Source organism: Alternaria novae-zelandiae (assembly GCF_023758075.1).
Source record: "Alternaria novae-zelandiae strain BMP 2774 chromosome Unknown scaffold_13, whole genome shotgun sequence".
NCBI lineage: Eukaryota > Fungi > Ascomycota > Dothideomycetes > Pleosporales > Pleosporaceae > Alternaria > Alternaria novae-zelandiae.
This window is the reverse complement of record NW_026056973.1, coordinates 501045-523933: the sequence shown is the minus strand read 5'-3', so window position 1 is coordinate 523933 and position 22889 is coordinate 501045. Positions and strand designations below refer to the sequence as shown.

Sequence of the window (22889 nt, the reverse complement as noted above, 5' to 3'; positions counted from 1 at the left end):
TGATCGTGGCACTTCGACATCAATTCTTCGGTTGCGGCTGAAGGTGCCGTCAGGTCAGATCCCAATATGTAGTACCATGCTGCAATTAGCATTACACTTGCCTACATATAGGAGCTATATCTAACGAGCCGCTAGGGTCGCTGTCAAAACGGGTTAGGTCAGGGCTCAGCCTGGGTTTCCACGACCCGACAGACTGTTCGAAAGTAAGGCAGGATTTAGCCTATGTGACACGCGCTTCCCACGATATAAGTCAACGCGCATCGTATATTGCTTACGTTGCACGAACCGAAACGACAATTGCTGATCTCATAGACTGCTTTGAAAATCGATAGACTGGGCTGTATAGTTGTGTTGGGAAAGAAGCGCGAGGAGAATTTGTGCTTCACTCATTACGTACAGAAAATGACTTGAACGTCTGTCTTACAACGCTCTGAATACATGGATATCACTAAAATACTTCTTACAATTAAACAGCCTCAGTCCGTTGCACAGGAGCCTTCTCATGGTGCTCACTCTCGTAATCGGCGTTCTTCCCATCTGCCTGCACAATGAACTCTTCGCGCTTCTCGAAACCAAACAACTGATCCATCTGATCCATGCGCAGTCCTTTCGTGTCGTGGATGAAGAAGAAGGCGTAGATACTAGCGCAAATAAGCGCGGTGGCGAAGAAGACATATACGCCCCATTCCATCGAGGTGTACATTTGCGGCAGGGCCTAGAACAAGATTAGTATATCTATTACGTGCGACTGATAGGTGCTTACCTTGGTGACTACCAGAGTCCATATCCATACGGATGCTGCTGCCCATGGTCCCGATATAGAGCGCATAGATGCAGGGAAGATTTCGCTAGAGATGATCCAGGGAAGGCCGTTCGCACCGAATGACCAGGCAGCACCAAAGATCATGATCATGGCTGTTGCAGCTTTGCCACCGGCGACTGTAGACTCGGACATGGGCTCGCCCACTGTCGGCTTTCCAAGCGCGATGTAGACGGCGAGGTAGTACTGGCAAAACGCACAGATCAAGGAAGAGATGATCCAAGGCCACTTACGTCCAAACATGTCGATGAACCAGGTGAAGAAGATGATGGAACCTCCAGCTTTGATGATTCCGTAGATACCGGTCCAGAGAGTTACGTCGGACAATCCGATGGATGTAAAGATGGTTGGAGAGTAGTAGTTGATTGCCGCGGCACCACTCCAAGCTTGCCACATGAACATGAGGAATACCAAGAGGAATCTGTTTCGCATTCCCGGCATGGCTCCTTCGCGTGCTGCGGCTTTGATCGTTGTGAGGAAGCTAGCATGCGCCTCGCCATGTAGAAGTGCGGCACGCTCTTTCGCAATCTCATTTCGCACGTATTGAACATCCTGGGCAATGTATGGGTGGTCTTCGGGTAGGTTACGGAAGTAGCTCCACGACTTCAAGGCCTCAGCCTCGCGACCGCGTTTCAGCAGCCAGGTAGGAGACTCCTTCAGAACCGGTATCATGAGAGCTAGCAGTCCAGCAGGGATGAGCTGAACAGCCATCGGCACTCTCCAAGCGATGGATTTCGATCGGTCCATATTGTGTACAATGCCGTAGTTGATCCAGAATCCGATAACGGCACCCGTTTGGTAGAAAGATTCGAAGAACCCAGTGAGGCGTCCACGAATAGCAGGAGGCGAGATCTCGGCGATGTAGATGGGCGACACAGCGGCTATTCCTCCTACACCCATGCCAGTGAAGAACCGCCCGGCGAGGACGAGACTCAATTGGTTCTTGGGGACTAAAGTGCACTATTAGTGTTGGCACAGACATCATATCAATAAAGATTGCTTACCAGTGCACATGATCGCGCCAACGATGAAGATGGCATCAGAGATAATGACTGTAGCACGGCGACCAAGGAGCTCAAGAAATGGGTACATAAGCAGCGCTCCTACGAGTCCTCCAGCCGAATATATGGAGGTGATGTTGCTGGTGATTTCGTTCTTGTTCGATGCATTGATGCCAAAGTCTCGTTGGAAGGACTCCTGGGCGATGGTGGTGCCGATAAAGGCAGAGTCGTAACCATAAGCCAAAACACCCATTGAGATTACGAGCGCGGCCATGTAGACCCTCCAGTTGTACTATAGACTACATTAGCACCTTATCATCTCACCATCGCTCAGCACAAGAACTTACAACTTCCGGAGGCGTTGGCCTGTCTTCGGGGGCGCGAGCAAAACCACCCATAATGACTATCCACCAGAACAAAAAATGTTCAAGCTACCGGACGGGTGTTGAAGCTGCAAAGTTCTGCAGTAGTCTTGATGCCGATCCCAAACCTGGGGCTCCCACGTTCTTTTGAACCAAACGCGCTTCCCCACAAAACACCCAGGCCATTCCGGGACGGAGAACCAGGTTGCCACATCCGACCACGACCTTCCCCAGTGGAGTCTCCAAAGATGGCGCACTCTCGTCGCGTGGGTTCGGTGGCGTGGTGTGGGATCTCGTGGGCCTAGTGCAGCCGACACGCGAAGCTGGCGATGCGAGCGTCGGCAGCCCAACGTCACCGTCGCGGTCGTAGCCGACGGCGAATCGCGCGCCTTGGGAGCCGATGGAACATCCACACGTCTCCACGCCGAAGCGCGTCTTCTCGCATGCTCCATCGTACTACCGGAACGCGTCGCGCAGTCGTGGATGCCAAAATGCGGCGGTTTCGCTCTGCTGCAGAGATGTCCTCCACATTCGATTCCCCTCTGTACCTGCTCATCTCTTGACATCCTCACAAAATGCCTTCCGCAAACGGCACCAACGGCACAACAACATACTCCTTCCCACCGGGAATCCATGTCCCCTCATTGACCTGGTTCAAGAATGACACCAAGCAAGAGATCGATTGGGATGTCCAAGAAAAGCATTTCGAGTTCTTGATTTCCAACGGTTTGCACGGCATCGTCATCGCAGGAACAAATGGCGAAGCAGCAACATTATCCTCAGCCGAGAAGACGCAACTCGTCCAAACCGCTCGCAAAACGGCACAGCGCCTCGGCCGCGGAGACCTTCCCATCACCATTGGAGGCGTAGCAGGCTGCACACGCGATGCGATACAGCAAACTACTGAGGCAAAGGAAGCAGGCGCATCATACTACCTCGCACTGGTACCCTCCTACTTCCACTTCTCCATGAACCAGGATGCCATCGTAGCCTACTTCCAAGAGCTAGCCGACGCATCCCCCGTCCCCATCGTCCTGTACAACTTCCCCAACGTCGTGGCCGGCCTCGACATCAACTCCGAGATGCTGGATATCCTCGGAAAGCACAAAAACATCGTAGCTGTCAAGCTCACGTGCGGAGGCATCGCAAAGGTTGCGAGGATCAGTGCTGCGTTCGACAAGTCGGAGTTTGTGGCGCTGGCCGGTCAGAGCGACTGGCTTGTACCCGCGCTGAGTGTGGGTGGAATCGGCACCATTACTGGTGTCGCGAACTTGTACCCCAAGGTATGTACTATAGCCAACGTTTTGCGTGTCTTGGAAGCTAACAGATTAGTCCTGCATACACCTGTTCAACCTGTACCAATCAGGCAAGCACGACGAAGCATCAGCCCTGCAGATCAAGCTCTCGGTCACAGAATGGGGTTTCGGAAAGGGCGGTATCAACGGCACCAAGTACGTCGTTGCCCATAAAAGGGGATACCCGGAGAGCAGCGCGGACTGCCGTAGGCCTTACCCACGATACACAGATGACGAGAAGAGGAAATGGGTCGTGAACCAGGTGTCAGGTCTTGATGAGCTGGAAGCATCGCTATAGAATGCTGCTTCGCAATGAAGAATTGAAATGACAAAGTGCTTCCCTTCGGACATCTGAAGTCTTCGTGGCGCCGACAAAGCCCTTCTCTCAATCGTTGTGTCGTCACCTCAAAACGCCCATTGCTCTCGAAGATCCCTCAAGACGCCATCTGTCCTCCACCCTATCAGTCTCTGCAACTGTTCCAGATATTCTACACAAGCTTGCTGCTCCCGCGGATCGATGATATAAGCTCCACATGCACTCAAGATGTGACTACCCTGGAACATAGCATTACCACAATGACTGTTACTCACGCCATACCCTATGGTTATCCTCATGTGCTTGCGAACAGCCGCGTCGGTAGATTTCCTAGCCCGAACACCTGCCAACCCAACTAATGACGCGTTAGGCGAGTATATCGTGAGCAGTATCTTGCAGAGATGGTAGTACTGTAGTCCAACTGCCACGATCCCCTGCGGACAGAGCAGTTCAGGCCAGCTTCCATCAAACTTATCGCCCGCATCGGATTCGACGTGGAAGGCCGAGAAAGTCCAGGGCTTCGTCCGCTCCCACTCCTCGACTTCATCGTTCAATTCTTTCCATGTTTCGCGGCTGATGTTTTCGCTGCCATTGTTTGTGCCTCCGAAGACAGTTTGCAGGACGACGGCGAACAGGAATATGATGCGATTCGCCCAGCTTTCGTCGTCAAACTCGCTGAAGACAGCTGAGTGGCGGTAGTTGTCGAGGCTGAGGTTGAGTGGCTTTTGGGTCGTGAGAGAGACGTAGATGTGTTGGCGGAGAGAAACCCAGGATGCTGATTCGCGGAGGCCACCGTCTGCGGCGAAGGAGGAGATACTGTTTAGTATACGGGCGGTACCCTGTGATCATCATGTGGTCAGGAAAAATACACAGTCAAGCTCAAGGGCGAGAGAACGTACGAGGTGGTGGCAGTGTTCGTCGGCATCGCCCATCTCTTCGTGAAGCCGAAGCAGGATAACGGCTATGAGGAAATTCTCATCCCAATGTGCCAGCGGGTCCTCAAGTGCTACGATTAGCGCCTGTAAGCACTGGTCTACATAAGGCTGCGACACGTCTTCTACGGCCTTGCCCATCAGCCAGGAGTGTCTTGCAGCAACACCCAGTATGCCATTGAGGATGACGGGGAAGTGGGCTGCGCGTTTTGGTACCTCAGTAGCAAAGTGCCGCCGTGAGTCACACACATCGATCCACGAAGTGCAAAAGAAGAGGTAATGATGGAGGAGACGGGCTTCGTGTGCGTTGTTCACGGGCCATCTGAGTGTTGGCGCTGAGGAAGGACTGAATGCCGTGGAGTTATAAGGAGATTGATTATTGTTGATCGATCCGAAAGGGCTCTTCTTCGATAGACTCGGCGACTGTGACAGACGTTGAAGTGATCCGGGGCTTGCTTGCCAGTTTGTGTTCACTATTTGACTTATCGAAGACACGGCGCGAATGCTTTGCGGCGCACTATTACTGGTACAGGTCGTGATACCGATTAGAGACGGTGGGACCTGAGTGTTCAGGACCTCGTGGATGGAAGGCAACTCGCTAGTGTCGTTGAACTCCGAGGTTGGAAGGTCCACGAACGAGGTTATGTCACCGTACGTCGACGCCAGTTGGCTTTCGCTAGACACTCTGTTCAAATTTGCGTTTTGCCGGCGGGCTTTTGATGCAACGTCGAGAGTGTTGGGCGTGCTTTCGGGATTCGCTTCGCTTTCCGGCCCAGCTTCGTACTCTTCTTCGTCACCGCTGTCCTTGTTCGGCTCAACAAAGTGCACTACATCACTTTTCATCAGCGGTCATCGCTATTTACGAATTGCTTTCTACGCACATGAGCTTGGAATGTCAACCCACTGCTGTCCCACTTGGAATTCAAGGGACTGTTCAGCAGATCCTATGTCTTCGCCGGCGTTGAACTTGACCGCCGTAACAGGTCGGAAGCGAAAAGCATTGCCGCGAATGCATGGCTTTTTGCGCTCGGTGCAGTATTTGCATTTTTCCGAGTCACGCAGCTTCACGCCTATAGATTCCTACATTAAGCGTTTGGATGGCATTGGATTGTAAGAGCCCGTACATTTGATGTGACGCTCACGACAAGCTTTGCTGTTCAGCAATCAGCAAAATTCTACATGCGGGCAATCCCGCGGCTTTGACTAACCATCCGCTTCGCTGTCTCATCGTGAGGTCGGAGGCCCGAGGACTGTGAACGATGGAGTTGCTACGTTGAGCCGGGAAATCGATCCCATCTTGTCGGTTTTCCTTTCGGGTCACTTACCCCGCCCGCTTCGCATGCAACGTCCTAAGTCTGGAAGCTTGCGGGGCATCTTCCGATGGAGGAAAGCTTGGAACGTAATGCGCAGTTTGATTGGTATAGGTCTGAGCCGGAAATGACAAGTATACGCGCATTGACCTGTAAATGGCAAGGCTTCCCGTATTCTCTTACGCCGAGATTGTCGCTCGATACCTGCAAAAAACTAACAGAATTGCGACTGACACTCGGCCGCGTGTTTCTGGTGAGCTTCAATGTGCGTGTTGGAGCTGGACTGAACATTACACGATCGCGAAATGGTTTGATGATGCGAAATACTCCTGGCTGACCAAACGCACGTCGACTCTTCGCTTGCCTTCATCCTGCCGTCTTTGCACTTCTTCCAACAGGTCTGCGGTAGCTTTTGCGTTGGTAGCGATGCTCTCGAGACTGCGGATGGCTTCAATGATCCATCTTCGTTCCTCCAAGTCGTCTTCTTCGCACCCCCACATCATCAGTGGCCACAAGACATTGACCGGCAGCGACTCGTCTGCCTGCGCCATCAGATGTGTCAGACGCTTTATATTCATTATGGCATTTATAACATCCTTGGTTTTTGGGTACTGCACGTATGCAACGCGATGTAAGTGTATGAACGATGCGTAGTAGTTTGCGAGATAGGTCCGGAAACTCCGTGTGAGTGCGCCTGCTAAGTTTTTGGCTATGTGTTTTTCGGTGAGGTTTCCAGCAACCGCATGATCCATCAATGCTGGTCGCTGGCCGTAAAGTGCATGTAGATCCTTGGAGATTTGTGCTGCGATGGCCATGACTTCAGTCTCATCCTGAACCGTGCCCCGTGTGCGACGCCACGGGTCAATGCGTGTGATGCGACCGGCGAAGGACTGCACCTTCTGATAGAACATGATACCGGGATGATATAACACGTCAAACAGAATTTCCTCGATTTCGGTGTCCGACGTGTCCGGATCTGACCCGGGATTGGCCGCAGGCGACGCATCAAAGATGGTCTCGTCTGTGTCAGCCAAGAAGAGACCTTCTCCACCTGCTGTTGACACAGCGCGCGCGTCAAGTAGGCGCATCCATGAGATGAGTCGACGTTCCGGTGCCGAGAAGGTGGTCTTGCTGACACTTTTTATAAGTGTATAGGCCTCGCGTAAGTTCGTGTGGGCTCGTGGCAGCATTTCCGTAAGAAGATCGGTATAGGTAAGCAGGAAAAGGGCAGCGAGCATGTGTCTGAGGTCACTGTCCTCGACTACTCGCGTCTTTGCTAGGCAATTCGCTACCTGTCTGGATGCGGTATCATACAAAGGCCTCCAATCTGCCTTGGCCATGTCGTTGCCCAGCCCACTGCGCTGCATCTGCATCGCGGCGAAAGCCATGATGGCGCTCTTGACGATGGGTGACTCTGCAGCCAGAGTGGCAAAGAATGCCCGGGTAGATGCCCATTTGGGACCAATTTCCACCGGTGTCAGGATGGGTGGCATGAGCATCTGGAGGAATGTGTGCAAGAGGTAATCTTCGTTCGGTCCATTCGACGCGCCCTCGGTAGAGAACGGCGAGGTCGAAGCTGGATCAGGCTGGTGAAGTCTACGCTCTGGCAGCTCATGCACTTCATTGCTCGCAGAAGACGTTACTCCCAGGGTCTGACTTGAAGATCTATGAGGCGGTTGGGACTGGTGGATGGGTTGCGAAACCGGGTCCGAATGTGTTGCTACGCTCGCGAACGACCCGGTGTCAGTTGGCCATGAGCTGGGACTCAACAGCATAGCTTCGTCCCAGGTACCCAAGCTCAATGGCCCAGATAGATCAAAACCAAACCCGTACCCTTCCAAGGGTAGTGGACCAGGGAAGAAGGGCTGGTGCTGGCCAGTGGTGAATGAATGGGATGGATTGGTAGTGCTACGAGCCGGCGTGCGGTTCCAAGTGCAATCGAGGTTCAGTCTTTCGCAGTGTCCACATCTGGGCCTCTGCTCATTACATCGCACTTTCCGCCTCCTATGTCGATGAGCGTTGGTGGAGAGTAACGAAGAATTTCCGCGTACCTGCACGCATTGCAGCCGTTTTTTGACCGCGCAGGGCGAGGCTGGGCTGGCGAGGATTCAGACACGGGCGCCGAAGGCACCAAAGGTGGCTGAGTTGGTACTGGCGGCTGCGACATAAGCGATGATGGTTTCTCGATTCGCTCTCGATTCGAGATGGAGATGAATCTGATTGCGATGACTAGGGTATGTAGAACCGTTTATGTATGCTGCACAGCGGAGTAATAGTATGTGTGTGGGGGCCAATCAGCTCAGGCGCTATCTCGGTGTTTATGCGCGGGTGGAGCTTAGGAACGGTCGCGGCGCACGCCTGATCGAGATTTGCGCATCGTCACTGTGACACCTGGGCACTAAATACACTCAGTAATATGGGCTTCTCCGTTGCGATAACCCGTTACATTTGACGATTTCCGCAGATCTATGAAGCTCCAAACACCTCTACTCTTACCTGGTCGATGTCCGCTCCCGTCGCCAAATCTTCACAGGCATCTCCCCCAGGATCCAGTTCATCGTCTCCAGCCGCTGAAGCTCCCAATTCGGACTACTCAGCGCAAAATCATACCGCCTCAACACACTCGCCAAAACCACCGTCTGCTCCAGGTACGAGATGTTGCGTCCGATGCAGCCTCTTGCACCCGCCGAGAAGGCCAGGAAGTAGGGCTGTAAGGCCTTGCCTTCTTCACCCAACCAGCGCTCCGGTATAAACTTGTCGGCGTGCGGGAACACGGATTCCTGCCGATGCGCAACATATGCAGACATGGCGACGGAGACTCCGCCCGGAATGTAGTCACCAAGGATGTTGACGCCCTCGGCTGGCGTCTGTCGCGGGAGTCCATGGGGTGTTGGTGGGAAGAGTCGGAGCGATTCGTCGAGGCATGCACGGAGATATGGTAGGTGTTTTACCCTGTCGTAAGCGACCACCCCATCGCCTTCCTCTTCATCGTCTTCCAGTGCCGAATCGATCTCTTGCACTAACTTCATCTTGATATCTGGGTGCTTGATCAATTGGTACATGACGTTGGCCATCGCAATCGCTGTCGTAGCTGATCCGGCGTTCATCATGATGCTCACTTCCGCGATGATCTCGCCCCATTCCAGATTGTTCGGATGGCCGTTCTTGTCTTCCATCAGCGTTTGGAAGAAGTCGTCGAGCTTCTCCCCTGCCCTGTACCGCTCCAGGCGCTTGTGGGCGAGTTGAACTGGTACGCCCTCCCATTCGTTTGCATAGTCGCTCATGCGCTTGTAGAAGGGGATGACGTTCGAGAGTTTGTTGATGAGCGGATACCAGTCGTATGGCCAGACCAACAACGACTGTTTCCGAGCTGTGTTGTAAAGTGCTGGTCTGAAATCACATTCGTATGTTGACCCGTCTGTCCTCCGTCCAGTAACCCTATCGTGGCCCCGATCGAGGAATCCAAGCTTGTCGGAAAGTCCAATATCGGCGATAGCGTCTAGTGTGAAGAAGTTTGTCCACTTCCGATAATCGAGGTTCACGTCCTCAGGCTTCGGTAGCTGTCCAGGAGGCAATGGTGAGGTGCAGCACTCGTCAAAGTGCTTTAGTAGCTTCTGCGTCTTGTCGGCTACCTTGTGCTCCCAGCCCTCCAGGTTCTTGATCGCATACGCAGAGCTCATCAGCTTCCTCTTCCGCGCATGATCATGCTTGTCGATGGCATCGGCAAGATGGTAATGCGAGCCTGCAGTGACAACGTACGATCCGTCCTTGGTACAGGGAGTGTTATGACCGTAGATGTCTTTCACGGCTCGAAGGTCGCCGTACGAGAGGAAGTTGGGGCCCACACGGATTACTGGATGCTTTCGATGTAGTTTCTCAAGGTAGGTGGACCGCGCTCCGCCGTGCGCAAGCACCATGAACGGGATCGAAGATATGCCCGAGAGCGGGTGCATGTTTGGGTAACGCCGAAGACCTGAGATGTCAGTCGATATTATTATTGTACTTGATGGCTGACATACCATTCACATCGCGGAAGTAAACGACTACAGGATAGATAACAAAGTAGAAAAGAGCGCACGCGCCTAGCGCAGCAGCATACGGAATGGAAATGACCGCTGCAGACATCTTGGATCGTAATCAACACAATAGCAACGTTGAAAACAATCTCATTAGCAGCTTTGCATGGTGATAGTATAGATTGTGCGATTGAGAGTTTACTTAAGTGCTCGTCGCGGTATCTCACTGCCCGTTGACGCAGCCGCAAAAGTGGACAACCGCATCCCAAGTTTACCAAGACGGGTATGCTTCGGAGAATGACGTCCTATTGCGGAATGCATTGCTACGACCGGTATGTGCGGGCTTGAAAAGTTGAATCGGGAACTACGTGTGGACACCAACTGACAGCTAAAGTGTGGGGTAACGCGGGGATGCCATAGTTTACTCTCGTCATGATCAGCACTGCCACGAGCGTTCACGCATCACAACGGACTACCGAAAGCGTTGCACTCAGAAATGTCTGGTCGTTATCGACAAATCAGGTCTGGCAGTCATGCCCGAGAACTATGGGTTGGTGCCAGTACCTGTACGGCTGTCATCAATGGCCCACGCGCTCTTGACTGATTGAAGGATACCATTTGCTTCTCCCTGGCTATATTGCCGCTTCAGCCTGTCAAACCTTTGTAGGCTACTTTGCTTCCTTCTGTTATCATGAATTCACTTAGTCTACCATTTGACATGTCAGAGTTGAGGTCACATCTCAATCCTCTTCTACAAGCACTCAGCACAACACCAGTGTTCAGCAGTTTAAAGCCCTCGACTGCAGCGGACGGACTAGCTGCATTTCTATTTCTTCTTACATCGCTCGGGTATATCACTCGTGGTCGCATTTGGGACAAGCCGGACCCGAACTACCATGTAAGGAGACTACTTCCACGCAACTTTGCATCCTTGATGTCGCAGCATTACTGACCATGCTGTTATTGTAGGTGTATTTTGAGAGACCACAGATCGCAGAAGGCTTTTCAGACGGGAAGACCACTTCTACGCGCGACGTCTGCCAACGCCTCGATGAGGGCGGCTATCATTGCGTCATCTTTTGGGGCTCACAGTCTGGTACATCGGAGCGCCTCGCCGAAAACTTGGGTCGAGAGTGCGGCGCGCGCTTTGGAGTAAATGCCTTGGTCGCGGACTTATCCGATTACGATGCCGAGAGTGTTGCGAGGATCCAGAACAAGTACTTCGCCATCTTCATCCTGAGCACATATGGCGAAGGCGATCCGAGCGATAACACTACCGGCCTTTGGGATTGGATCAAGCGGGTAGGCGACGACTACATTCGGCTTGAGAGCTTGCGATACCTGGCGTTCGGTCTCGGTAATAGCAACTACAAGTACTACAACAGGGTCCTCGATGTCGTCGCCGATGTCTTAGATGCTGCAGGCGCTACTGCGCTGATGCCACGACAGAGAGCCGACGATGCCAATGGTGGCACAGAGGAGGACTATCAAGCATGGAAAGATGATGTCTTCACTCTGCTTACTCAGATGGGGTTCGAAGAGAAGGCTGTCACTTACGAGCCGACGATGAGGGTTGATCTCGCCGCCGTGAGCCCTGGTCCCGAAGCAAATTCCGTCACATCGGTGCACCACCAACGATCTGCCTTGAACTCAGCCATAGTTCATTTGACCATCAAACACTCTCGCGAGTTGTTCGTGTCGGGAGATCGTAACTGTGTGCACTTGGAAGTGGATCTGGGCAATACGGACATCGTGTACAAGACTGGGGATCATATCGGCATCTGGCCTGTCAACCCTGAGGAGGAAGTCAACCGACTGCTCGACATACTCGGCTTGCAAGGCCGTAGACACCACTGCCTCACCGTAGCACCGAAGAGCGATTCCGACAAGCCAAAGATACCGTCGCCGTGCACGCTCGAGACAGCTTTCCGCAATCATCTGGAGGTTTGCGCGCCTGTGGCTCGGAAGGCTGTGCTCGAAGTTGCTCAGTTTGCGCCCACCCCTCAAGCCAGATCGAAGCTCCTCGACATTGCGCAGGACCGTGGGCGTTACGAGCGGTTCACGTCTTCTGCACACGTCACGTTCGCTCGGCTGCTCGAGCTTGCCAGCCCTGGTGCTGCGTGGACCTCGATACCGCTCGCCTTCGTCATCGATAACTTGCTGCCACTTCAGCCGAGATACTACTCCATCTCTTCGAGTTCCGTAACGTCTCCCCGGCGCATCGCGATCACCGCACTGGTAGTCAATAAGACGATCACAACTGAACGCCAGTCGAGAACCACAATTCCTGGCCTGACGTCCAATTACCTCTTATCGGCATCCAATCTTCACCCGGCCGGAAATACGCCAATTCCCACCTATCACCGCTCAGCCGGAAGTGGAGATGTCCAGGGCCAAACAGTTCTCGCGCACGTGAGGAAGTCGAAGTTCAAGCTGCCCGTCACATCTTCTACTCAATTGATCTTGGTCAGCGCTGGTACCGGCTTTGCTCCTTTCCGTGCATTTCTCCAGGAGCGCGCCAAACTGCATGCGATTGGTAGGCCGATTGGCAAGATGTTGTTGTTCTTCGGATGCCGGAACCAGGAGGACTACATCTACCACGACGAGCTGGCAAAGATGCAGGAGCAGCTCGGGGAGAAGCTAGAGATCGTTACTGCATTCTCGCGAATGCAAGGGCAGCGCAGAGTTTATGTGCAGGATCGGGTGGCCGAGCACGCTGGCAAGGTGCTGGACATGCTGGAAGGCGGGGCCAACATGTACATCTGCGGCAAGGCAAGCATGGCCCGGGAGGTGGATATGAGGCTGGGAGAAGCGGTCCAGGGTGCGCAGGGTAAGACCGAGGCCGACGTCAAAGCGTGGGCTGACGGGCTGAAGAAGAGGGGCAAATGGAAGGCGGATGTTTGGGGGTGATTTCGGTTGGGAGGTGTTTACCATAGCGCGTTCGTACGAAGGGAGGGCGACCCCACTTTTACCAATTTACCCCTGCCAAGCCAAGCAACACGGCCAAAGCCCATCCGCGCCCCAACGGCAGCTTGTGCGCCAGTTATCCCGCCACCTTTTGCTCACACCTCAAATTTTCATACCTCTCTTTGCATAGCAGTCAACAATGGATGTCGCTCTGGAACTCCTGGATCCTCTTGTCCTGGACAAAGCCTACGCATGGGCTCTCCCCTCGCCCGGCTTCAGCGTAGCCAATTCTTCGTTTTCAGACTTTTCGGCCGCTAGCACAGCGCCTGCGTCCCAATGGCCACGCGACAACATTTACCGTCAAATTCTATCGATTCTCGTCATTACTCAGCTCGGCGCAACTTCTCTCTACCTCTTTTTCAGCTCTCTGTCCTACTACACTGTCTTTGATCGCCGGCTCGAGTACCATCCACGCTTCTTGAAGAACCAAGTCTCCCAAGAGATCAAATCATCGCTCTTCGCCATCCCCTTCATCAACCTTTGCACCCTGCCTATTTTCCTCGCTGAAGTGCGCGGCCACAGCTTGATCTATACCAACACAAGCGAATATGGCTGGCCCTGGCTGGTGGCTTCAGCCGCTCTGTACATGGCTTTCAATGATTTTGCCATCTACTGGATCCATCGCCTAGAACATCACCCCAGCGTGTACAAGTACATTCACAAGCCGCACCACAAATGGATTGGTAAGTATCCCCAGTCTCTTTCAGATGTCTTGTATTTTAGTCGCTCTCAATAGCAGTGCTAATTTCAACAGTTCCTACACCATGGGCTGCGCTAGCTTTCCACCCGCTTGATGGGTTCGTTCAGTCATTGCCATACCAGTGAGTATTCCCTAGGCCATTTCCCCAAAACCCCATTGCTAAATCTCAAAAGCATCTTCGTTTTCATCTGCCCAATGCAGAGACATCTGTACATGGTCCTCTTTGTTGCTGTCCAGATTTGGACTATCTTCATTCACGATGGCGATATGATTACCGGCCATTGGACAGAGAAGTGGCTCAACAGCCCCGCCCATCACACTTTGCATCACATGTACTTCACAGTCAACTACGGACAGTACTTCACATGGGCCGACACCTACTTCGGCTCTCACAGGGCACCACAGCCAGAGTTGGACCCTATTCACGATGCGCTCAAGGTTATGCGTGCGAAGGGCCTAGTGGATGAGCAGGGCAACCCCATCAAGCACGCCAAGAAAGAGTAGACGAGTCACGATTCCACTTCCTGGGGGAGTTTATGAGTTTTATAGATTTCTTTGAGGACAAGATGAGATATGGCAGATCATTGGTTAAAGACAGCCAGCTTCTCAGATCCTCAATTTTTGGACCTGCGGGTCATTTCGGTATGATAGATCTCCTCGTTACAGCGAGAACCTCATAGCAATATCTAATGTTAATGTAATACTAAGAAGCGCTCGCTCATACCAACACTGTCATTGATGAATGATCATGCCGATCTGATGGTTTTCGAGTAGCATTATCAATCAGCGATTGCTTGAGCAGGAAAGACACTCAAACGCCCTGTGGCACGCTGAGTTACGGACGTGGAGAAGCTCTAGCTCCAATAGAAAAAGGCTGTTGCTTCCGCTACCCCGACTTTTTTCGTCACGTCACGTCGCATGATGTACGAATCCAACCAGTTTGTCAAAGGCCGCCTGGACTTCGGTAACCTTCTATCGGCTTTGTGGTATTTCCATAGGATGGGTCTGGCGATATCCATCCGATCTCAACCTCGGAATGTTGAAAACGGCAAGCCCGCAGGATACGGCCTTTTGACCCCGAGCCTTGGCGCCCAACGTAGAAGTCTATGCCGCAAACTTCCTATCCTCGACTATCCTAAGCCGCACGCGCGACCAGCGTTCTCGATCCGCCATGCCGTGTCAACCAATGTGCAGCATCCGATTGAGCTGTCAAGCGGTCCCAACACGCCGGTCTACCCTGTTCTCTAAGGCCCTCCCCCGCATTTTCCCATGCACCCCAACATTGCGAAGCGAAGAATGACGCATACCCGATAGGTTTGCGGAGACTTGCGAGCAGAAACCTGGGGAAAGCGTTGCCAGTATGGTGCGACGGATCCCAACGTGGCAATCCAGGTCAGCCTGCGAGAGCTCTTCGCATCGAGCTTGGTTGCGCGTCGTGCCGGCCATTGTCGGAGAGCGAATTTGAGGCTACACGAGTAGCATAAGTAGCACGCGATATCTCCTGGAGTATGGCTTGAAGTATCGCAAGCCCTCGAGCTTCTCCTGTCATCATTGCATTGTTGACTCTGATCACCACCTCTGTAATATCATCCGAACTCCTCACCACTGCCAACTCCAGGTCAATATGGCTCAAGACTTGAAGAAGGTCGATGTCTTCAATGAACGGTCTTCCAGCATCGACAAGATTGAAGACATCACGACTGCACGCGAACATGCGGAGCAAATCGCAAATCTCTCTGGCATCGAAGCTACAGCCGCTTCGAAGGCTGCTTGGCTAATCTCCATGACTGTTTCTCTCGGTGGTCTCCTTTTCGGTGCGTAACTCTATTTGTGGGTTGGATTCTGAGATCCGACCTTGCTGACTTTGTCGAGGTTACGATACTGGCTACATCTCTTCGGTCCTCGTTACTATTGGCTCATCTCTCGGCCACGAACTCACGTCCTCCGAGCAGGAGCTCGTCACATCACTTACCTCTGGAGGTGCCCTCGTGGGAGCAGTCATAGCTGGTATGATTGCCGACAAATATGGTCGCAAGCTGCCAATCTTCTTGGCGTGCGGCGTCTTCGTTATCGGCACCATACTCCAGACGGCTGCGTATCACCTCCCACAGTTCGCTGTAGGCCGCTTCGTCGTAGGCCTGGGTGTCGGCTCAGCGGCTATGATTGTTCCTCTGTACATCTCAGAACTGGCGCCAGCCAAATATCGAGGCCGGATGATTGCCTTTAACAACATGAGCGTCACCTTCGGTCAGTTTCTTGCGTCATCCATTGGTGCCGGCTTCGCACAAGTCGGAGGCGCGAACTCGCAAGCCTGGAGAGCAACAGTTGGCATCGGTGCGGCACCCGCAATCCTCCTTGCCGGTCTCCTGACTCTCTGCCCCGAGTCTCCCCGCCAACTAGTCGCACACGGGAACGTAGACCAAGCCAGTATTGTCCTTACGCGCATCTACCCAACATCGACCGAAGAGCAGCGACGCGCGAAGATCATGAGCATTGAGATGAGCATCAACGAAGCCACACAGACTATGGTGGATGATTCGGTGTTCAAGACTCTGGCCCGTATCTTCACCACGGCATCCACTTTCCGTGCTGTGTTTACAGCATGCACGATCATGGCCATTTCACAACTGTCGGGCTTCAACACACTCATGTATTACTCAGCGACGCTCTTCAAGATTGTAGGCTTCAACAACGCGACCGCTGTCGCCATTACCGTTTCCGCCACGAACTTCATCTTCTCGCTCGTCAACCTTGTCATTGTCGACAAGTTCGGCCGCCGTCGCATTCTCCTGATAACAATTCTGGGGATGAGCGTCTGCCTGGTTATCGCCGCTGTCAGCTTCTCTTACATCCCGATTGATCTCCGCACATTGGCTGTTCAGAGCGAAGAGATTGGCTGGCCAGGTTATGTCCTTATTGCCACGATCATCATCTTCGTTGGCTTCTACTGTAAGTACCCTCACTATGCTGAAGTCTTTTTTGTCTTCTCTTCCGCTATCACTAGACCAGTGCTAACTTCAATCAGCTAGTGGTGTGGCTACCGTGGCATGGATCGGGACCGAGCTGATTCCTATGGAGGTCAGAGCTGTTGGAACGATGTTGAATACGGTCACATGCTGGAGTACCAACATCATCATCGCTTCGACCTTCCTTTCCATGATGAAAGGCATCACCCCATCAGGGGCCTTCGGGTTCTACGCAGGCATCTGCTTCGTCGGCTGGCTGTTCGTTATCTTCTGCTTCCCTGAAGTCAAGGGGATGCCACTTGAGGCCATCCGCGAAGTGTTCGAACACGGATTTGGCGTCAGATATGCGAGGAAGTGGCAGAAAGAGAACAGGGAGTTTGCCAAGATCAATGCAGGCAATTCACAAGCCTTTGGTCACTAATCAGAGGTCTTCATGTATGGATGACATGAGGCTGGCGAGTGGGTTCTTTTCATGTGGATATTTTAGTTGCGCTTGGTATGTCGCTTCTCGCGACGCAACGAATACATTGCTGTACTTCGACTTGCACAGGTCCCAAGCACACATGTAGCATGCATGCGGTGAAGTGATGAGATAATATCTCGGTGTTGGTGTCAGGTCCCTGACCAAGTACCACGGTTCCAACACCGGATCCCCCAGCCCGTACCCCTGCCAACCGGCCCCCTTACCAGGCCAACATATCAACAAGACATGCAAAATACTTCTCCTTCCTACCCCTCCAGCCACCTCCGTCTAAACGCACAAGCAAAGTCATCACGATGCGCAAAGCAAGCCTCATCGTCATCCTCGCAACCGCCATCACCAGCGTAACAGCCATCGACAAAATCGGCCGCTCATCAGATAAATGCTTCGCCTACGCCGTCACCGATGAGGCCTGGACGGAAAACAACATGAGAAGACGGCGGGTCGTATACGATACCACGAAGAGCATTCTGCATTACGATCAGACCATGTATAGCATCGGGTGGATGTGGTCGAACGAAAAGGAAGGTGTGTATTCTACCATATCCTATCGTTTGGAGATCGGCTACTGACTGTTGGCATTAATAGCGTGCAAAGCTCGTACGGTAGATACCGTCGTGTACTACAACGGCATTGTCGTTCCGGCAGGCGCATACGTTATCGACAGCAGTGAGATACTGAGTGAGGATGGGGATCGCGCGCATCAGTGTCTTTTGGATGTGTTCCGGACTACTTTGGGAAACAATCTGAACTGCACGGTATGATTTGGGTGTGGACTTCAGGTAGTGAGGAGGAAGGGATCGGCGTTGCATTTAGGGGGCTGGGGATTTGGAGTTGCATTTGCAGACTATTGAACGCGGAGGTGCATTTTGTATGGGATATGTTGCGCTTCGAGATAGAAGGACAAGCTTCTCCCTACGCTTCCCACCTCTTCGTGTTATCTCCACTCTTCACCTGCAAGTAGTTTCCAGCAATCGGGGCTTTGAGCCCAGCATCCACAATGAACTTTGGCCAGTCAATGCCGAACCGGCTGCTAACAGCCTGTTGATGCGCAGCCGGGACCGCGAAGTTTGCCGGCTGCTCATGCAGCAAGAATACGTAACGATGAGTTGGAGGCGCGCCAGCGGGTGGCGCAGGACCAAAGTACGACGAAGGTGTTGTGGCTGTCGTAGTGAGGACCGATGTGCCGTTCTGCTTGGTGCCGGAGGGCGTGTAATCCTGCAGAAGGGCATGCAGGACGGTTGATGCACGGCCGTTTTGGGTGACATCGATGTCTGAGCAGTGTCAGTGTGATGCGTTTTTGATAATGAGAAGGGGAACTACCGATCATTGCAAGCAGATACTTTCCGCTGAGTGTTGTGTTGGTGAGGCCAATGACAGGAGCCTTTGCCGTGCCTATTTTACATCAGTATGGCATATTCTTCTTCGCATATTGGGGTCATACTTGATTTCTTGACGATGAGACTGGGACTGATGTACTGAGTCCCGTAGTAGACATCCAGCGTTGCATTGGTGGCAGGAGTGAAGCCCGAGGGCGTGGTCTGCGCGATGGCCGACGCAGCGAGAACCAACAAAGATGCAATTGTCGTGAACTTCATTTTGACACGTTTTGAGTAGGAGTGATAGATATCAGCGTCTCAGAAGATGGTGATTTTCTGAGAGCAGTCGACGAACAACATCATAAAGGCCCCACTGCGACATGCTGTGGTCTGGCCCCTCCACTACAGCCATGCTATCGACATGCGGGTGCTCTGCAACATGTTGAGTACAGGCCAAGAGAAATTTAGAAAGGCAGGATGTTTATAGATGAGGCTTGAATCTAAGCGAATCTGATGGGTTGCAGGCTGAAGGGGCCTTCATTCCGACCCCTGTCGCCCCCGCAAACTATACATACGTGTTACCGGCACTTGACTTGAGTGTCTTTCTATCCGTCACAAGCAATTTTCCAGTGCTGGATCTTGGGATGAAGTCCTTCCTCGCTCTTGCTATAGGCTTGTCTGACATGGCTTTGGCGTGGTCACATGATAGACGAGCCCAACTTGATGTCCCAGCTCCGGGTACCCAGTTATATCAGCTGCGGTCCTCATCGTACGTCTAGTCCTTTGAAATCTTCTATATTGGGTCGCTGACTATCGCACACAGCGACGATCCGTCCCTGGACAGCCAATGGGTGTCTCTGCCAGTCAGTTCTTTGGACATACGCACCTACGTGCTCAGCGACAACCAGGATGCCGCTAGTAGCTTCTATCTCGTGAAGTACAATGCAACGAACACGTGGGAGCTTCATGCGACCGAGGATGGGGATCGACAGGTGGTGTTGCATAGTCGGAATCAGTCTAGCGAACTCCTATACATGAGCGATGTACTGCGTCCGGGTTCGACCGACGTGCTTGAGGGAGAATTGGCAGAGTGGGGGGTCTTCATCTTGGATAACAACGTCCTTGATGTTAGAGATGGAAGTGCGCTAATGGAAAGGTCTTTCGTAGCTGTGCACCCGGAAGCTGAAGGTGGTGTGTATGAGATTGCGTTGTATGATGGTAAGTGCTTTCCTTCGAGCGGCCGGGCTTTGATGATGACACGGTTCAGGACACGGCACTGCTTCCCTGAGGACGCTAACCGGTATTGAACTGAACTTTGTGAGGCTTCCAAGGATTTGAAATTGTACACAGTAAACTCAAGTAAGGTGACATGGTCCAAGGCAGCAAGTGGTTCTGGCTGTTGGTGTTGTTTGTCTGTGCGGCTATCGATAGCGACTTCCCAAAAATCCAACTCCAATCTTGGCATCCCACCAACGCCGCTCCCATTGTCGACAATCCACCAGCCCCGCCCCTGCGCCCGCCGCCTACACACTGCCCCGATACCAGTCTCTGCTATTCTCACCATGCCGGGCGCCAAGACCACGCTGCTCATCGAGGGCACCTTCGAGGAGCTTACCGACGAGTTCGCACAATACATCGACAGCCTCAAAAAATCCCAGGGCGATGAGAGCGCCAACCTCCAGGGCGAGAGCGCGGACCTGCTCAAGGAGAACAAGAAGGACGATGTGCTCAAGAAGCTCGTCGTTGGCAGCCAGGCGCTGAACCAGGCGCCCGAGAAGGGTACGGCTCTAGCAATGACTCGAGGGGTCCTTCTGATGGAGAAAACACCGGGCTAACAATGAGTGCGCAGAGTTTATTGCGGCCTACAACCTGCTCATCCACCTCGTAAACCAGTCGCCAAATGTCTCCATCTTCATCCCCAAGATGTGCCAGAACCTGAGCACGCCCATCTCCTCGTCGCCTCTGAACGGTGGTGGTCTTGCGCTCTCCATCCTCAGCACCATCTTCAACACCACCCAGCCCGACAGCGAGACGCGCTACCACGTGCTCCTTGCCATTCTCCGTGTCATTCGCGCCACATCAAACTTCGAGACACTGCGACCACAACTCAAGCAGCTCGACAGCTGGATAGCCGCATGGAAGACCGGGGAGGAGGATTCGCGCAAGCTCTACCTTGCTGTAAGCGACGTCGCATCGGACGCAGGCGAAGAGGAGCAGGCATACACATATCTGCTACGCGCACTCAGGACATTCCCTTCAGAGCAGGCTTCGTCCCCAGAGGCTCGCGAGCTCTCTCTTCGCGCCCTCAAGTCGGCCCTCACACACCCGACCCACTTCGATTTCCAAGATCTCACCGATCTCGACTCGATCCAGGCCCTCCGTAACTCCGACCCCATATACTTCCAGCTCCTTGAAATCTTCAACTCTGATCTCCTGGATGACTACAACGACTTCAAGGACGAGCACGATGGCTGGGTTGAGGAGTCTGGCCTTGACGCCGGTGCCTTGAACCGCAAGATGCGCCTCCTCACCCTTGCGTCCATGGCTGCTTCAGCGGGTCAAGCCAGGTCGCTACCTTACGAAAGGATCGCAAAGGCACTACAAGTACCATCCGAAGATGTCGAGATGTGGGTCATTGACGTGATCCGCGCTGGTCTCGTCGAGGGCAAGCTCAGCCAGCTCAACCAGACCTTCTTGATCCACCGCTCAACATACCGCGTCTTTGGCGACAACCAGTGGAGAGAGGTTGCCTCAAGGTTAGATTTGTGGCGAAACAGTCTGCAGGGTGTTCTGCAGGTCATCCAGCAGGAGAAGCAGAGGTTCGCGCAGGAGAAGGAGGAAGAAGCAAACAAGGCCGACCAGAAGGCCGATATGGCGTCGCGGTTCGGCGGAAGGGGTGGACAGAGGAAGCAGCAGAGAGCCATTGATGACGATATGGACTAAGTGGTTACGTCGTCTTGGTGCGCGTTTCTTTCTTTCAAAAGGGGTCGGCTTGGGACGGATGCATTATGAGGCTTTTCAGGTTCATGAACAGCAGCCCTCGAGCTGCATGATAGACAATGCAATTCAGATATATTGATTCTTGGGCGTCTCCCTATAGACTATGAAGCCTGTGTCTGCACAAAGGTGATGTTGATGGGCTTCACGCCACGCTCCTTGAGCTTCTCCACAACGTCCCGATAAACCTGGTCAGGCTCCTGCTCTGCGTTGATCTTGACAACCCTATCCTGCGACTCGAATTCATTGACCACGGGCATGCTTGTCTCCACGAATGTCCTGAAGCGCTTCTTGATACTCTCAAGGTTGTCGTCAGCGCGTCCCGATGTCTCGCCGCGAACGAGAAGTCGCTTCTCCATGACGGCTTCGGAGCACTCGAAGAAGATGGTGAACTTGGAAGGGCAGACGGAGCGCTCGAAAGCGTGGGCCTGGTCGAGTTTGCGCGGGAAGCCTATCATGTTAGACCATGGACTGGAAAGTAGCTGCATGGGTCATCATACCATCAATCAGGAACAGCTTTCCGTGGTTCTCTCCGCTCTCCATGCTGGCCTCCATTGCGTTCTCCAACAGCTGAACGGTGACCTCCATGGGCACAATAGTGCCTTCCTTGATGTACGTCTTGATCATCTCGCCGAACTCGCTGCCCTCGCGGTTCTGCTCTTCGCGCAGCAGATCACCAGCAGAGAGATGCTTGAAGCCATAGTCACTGACGAGCTTCGTACATTGCGTACCCTTTCCGGCACCGGGGCCACCAAGGACGAAAAGGACGGTCACTTCGTCGCTGGACCAGCGGGGAGACTCGCGCGAGCCCGCGGCAGTCTTTTCAATGGCAGGCATCTTTCTAGTGGGGATGTGAAGGCTTCACTTGTCCTTTGCCGCTGGGGGAATGGCCTTGAATAGGTCCTTTTGGTTGGTATCCCTCGCCTTTTCGCTGATCAATTATCGCGTTGAACAGGTATGTGCCTAGTCCCAATATCGCGAGGATGGGCCAGACTTTGAGTGGGGATTTCGAGGGAGGTGTTCGGATGTGTGTCGGAGGCTGCAGAGGTTGAGATAAGAGGGTCAGTGTATGTGTCGCATATATTTTGTATGATCTCTACTCACTTCGTTCGGGCCGGTTGGTTCGCCGGGTTGACGGAGGCGAGATGCGTTTATCCTGGAGGAGGAGAAGGCGCGAGCTGCAAGAAATTGAGGCTGGCGAAGGAGGATACGTTGGCGCGAGATTAGCGAAGACATGATGGTTAACATGGCGGTATGCAGCAGGGGCGACTGTCGTGGCTGCCCGCAGTTGCTCTGAACACTAGCCCAAACGCGACTAGCGTCCACGTACGATATCAGGGCCCAGGCACCCAGGCTCCACCTCCAATGTTCCATGGTTCCAATACAGACACAGACCACCACCAGCTC

General features: G+C 53.2%; 10 protein-coding genes across 10 annotated transcripts; 5 read left to right on the top strand and 5 right to left on the bottom strand.

Moving 5' to 3' along the window:
- Positions 1 to 466: 466 nt before the first annotated feature.
- Positions 467 to 2219, bottom strand: J4E88_006683 (uncharacterized protein; the record flags this gene model as incomplete). The annotated part of the gene is made up of 4 exons (XM_049400306.1): positions 467 to 715; positions 764 to 1770; positions 1825 to 2113; positions 2169 to 2219. 4 exons carry the CDS (start codon positions 2217 to 2219, stop codon positions 467 to 469), a joined length of 1596 nt encoding a protein of 531 aa, XP_049253925.1.
- Positions 2220 to 2758: 539 nt separating this feature from the next.
- Positions 2759 to 3776, top strand: J4E88_006682 (uncharacterized protein; the record flags this gene model as incomplete). Its single annotated transcript, XM_049400305.1, has 2 exons — positions 2759 to 3466; positions 3516 to 3776. The coding sequence occupies 2 exons, from the start codon at positions 2759 to 2761 to the stop codon at positions 3774 to 3776; spliced, it is 969 nt and encodes a 322-aa protein (XP_049253924.1).
- A 163-nt stretch (positions 3777 to 3939) lies between these two features.
- On the bottom strand, positions 3940 to 7660 carry J4E88_006681 (uncharacterized protein; the record flags this gene model as incomplete). The annotated part of the gene is made up of 8 exons (XM_049400304.1): positions 3940 to 3946; positions 4077 to 4633; positions 4694 to 5553; positions 5608 to 5796; positions 5851 to 5879; positions 5935 to 5945; positions 6375 to 7632; positions 7656 to 7660. The coding sequence occupies 8 exons, from the start codon at positions 7658 to 7660 to the stop codon at positions 3940 to 3942; spliced, it is 2916 nt and encodes a 971-aa protein (XP_049253923.1).
- Positions 7661 to 8528: 868 nt separating this feature from the next.
- On the bottom strand, positions 8529 to 10161 carry J4E88_006680 (uncharacterized protein; the record flags this gene model as incomplete). The annotated part of the gene is made up of 2 exons (XM_049400303.1): positions 8529 to 10009; positions 10056 to 10161. The coding sequence occupies 2 exons, from the start codon at positions 10159 to 10161 to the stop codon at positions 8529 to 8531; spliced, it is 1587 nt and encodes a 528-aa protein (XP_049253922.1).
- Positions 10162 to 10743: 582 nt separating this feature from the next.
- On the top strand, positions 10744 to 12962 carry J4E88_006679 (uncharacterized protein; the record flags this gene model as incomplete). Its single annotated transcript, XM_049400302.1, has 2 exons — positions 10744 to 10950; positions 11022 to 12962. 2 exons carry the CDS (start codon positions 10744 to 10746, stop codon positions 12960 to 12962), a joined length of 2148 nt encoding a protein of 715 aa, XP_049253921.1.
- A 196-nt stretch (positions 12963 to 13158) lies between these two features.
- On the top strand, positions 13159 to 14223 carry J4E88_006678 (uncharacterized protein; the record flags this gene model as incomplete). The annotated part of the gene is made up of 3 exons (XM_049400301.1): positions 13159 to 13702; positions 13774 to 13840; positions 13893 to 14223. 3 exons carry the CDS (start codon positions 13159 to 13161, stop codon positions 14221 to 14223), a joined length of 942 nt encoding a protein of 313 aa, XP_049253920.1.
- A 1120-nt stretch (positions 14224 to 15343) lies between these two features.
- On the top strand, positions 15344 to 17106 carry J4E88_006677 (uncharacterized protein; the record flags this gene model as incomplete). The annotated part of the gene is made up of 3 exons (XM_049400300.1): positions 15344 to 15533; positions 15592 to 16668; positions 16745 to 17106. 3 exons carry the CDS (start codon positions 15344 to 15346, stop codon positions 17104 to 17106), a joined length of 1629 nt encoding a protein of 542 aa, XP_049253919.1.
- Positions 17107 to 18081: 975 nt separating this feature from the next.
- Positions 18082 to 18764, bottom strand: J4E88_006676 (uncharacterized protein; the record flags this gene model as incomplete). Its single annotated transcript, XM_049400299.1, has 3 exons — positions 18082 to 18440; positions 18490 to 18561; positions 18611 to 18764. 3 exons carry the CDS (start codon positions 18762 to 18764, stop codon positions 18082 to 18084), a joined length of 585 nt encoding a protein of 194 aa, XP_049253918.1.
- A 1283-nt stretch (positions 18765 to 20047) lies between these two features.
- On the top strand, positions 20048 to 21428 carry J4E88_006675 (uncharacterized protein; the record flags this gene model as incomplete). The annotated part of the gene is made up of 2 exons (XM_049400298.1): positions 20048 to 20264; positions 20335 to 21428. 2 exons carry the CDS (start codon positions 20048 to 20050, stop codon positions 21426 to 21428), a joined length of 1311 nt encoding a protein of 436 aa, XP_049253917.1.
- A 158-nt stretch (positions 21429 to 21586) lies between these two features.
- On the bottom strand, positions 21587 to 22319 carry J4E88_006674 (uncharacterized protein; the record flags this gene model as incomplete). The annotated part of the gene is made up of 2 exons (XM_049400297.1): positions 21587 to 21933; positions 21983 to 22319. The coding sequence occupies 2 exons, from the start codon at positions 22317 to 22319 to the stop codon at positions 21587 to 21589; spliced, it is 684 nt and encodes a 227-aa protein (XP_049253916.1).
- Between the last annotated feature and the right edge of the window lie 570 nt (positions 22320 to 22889).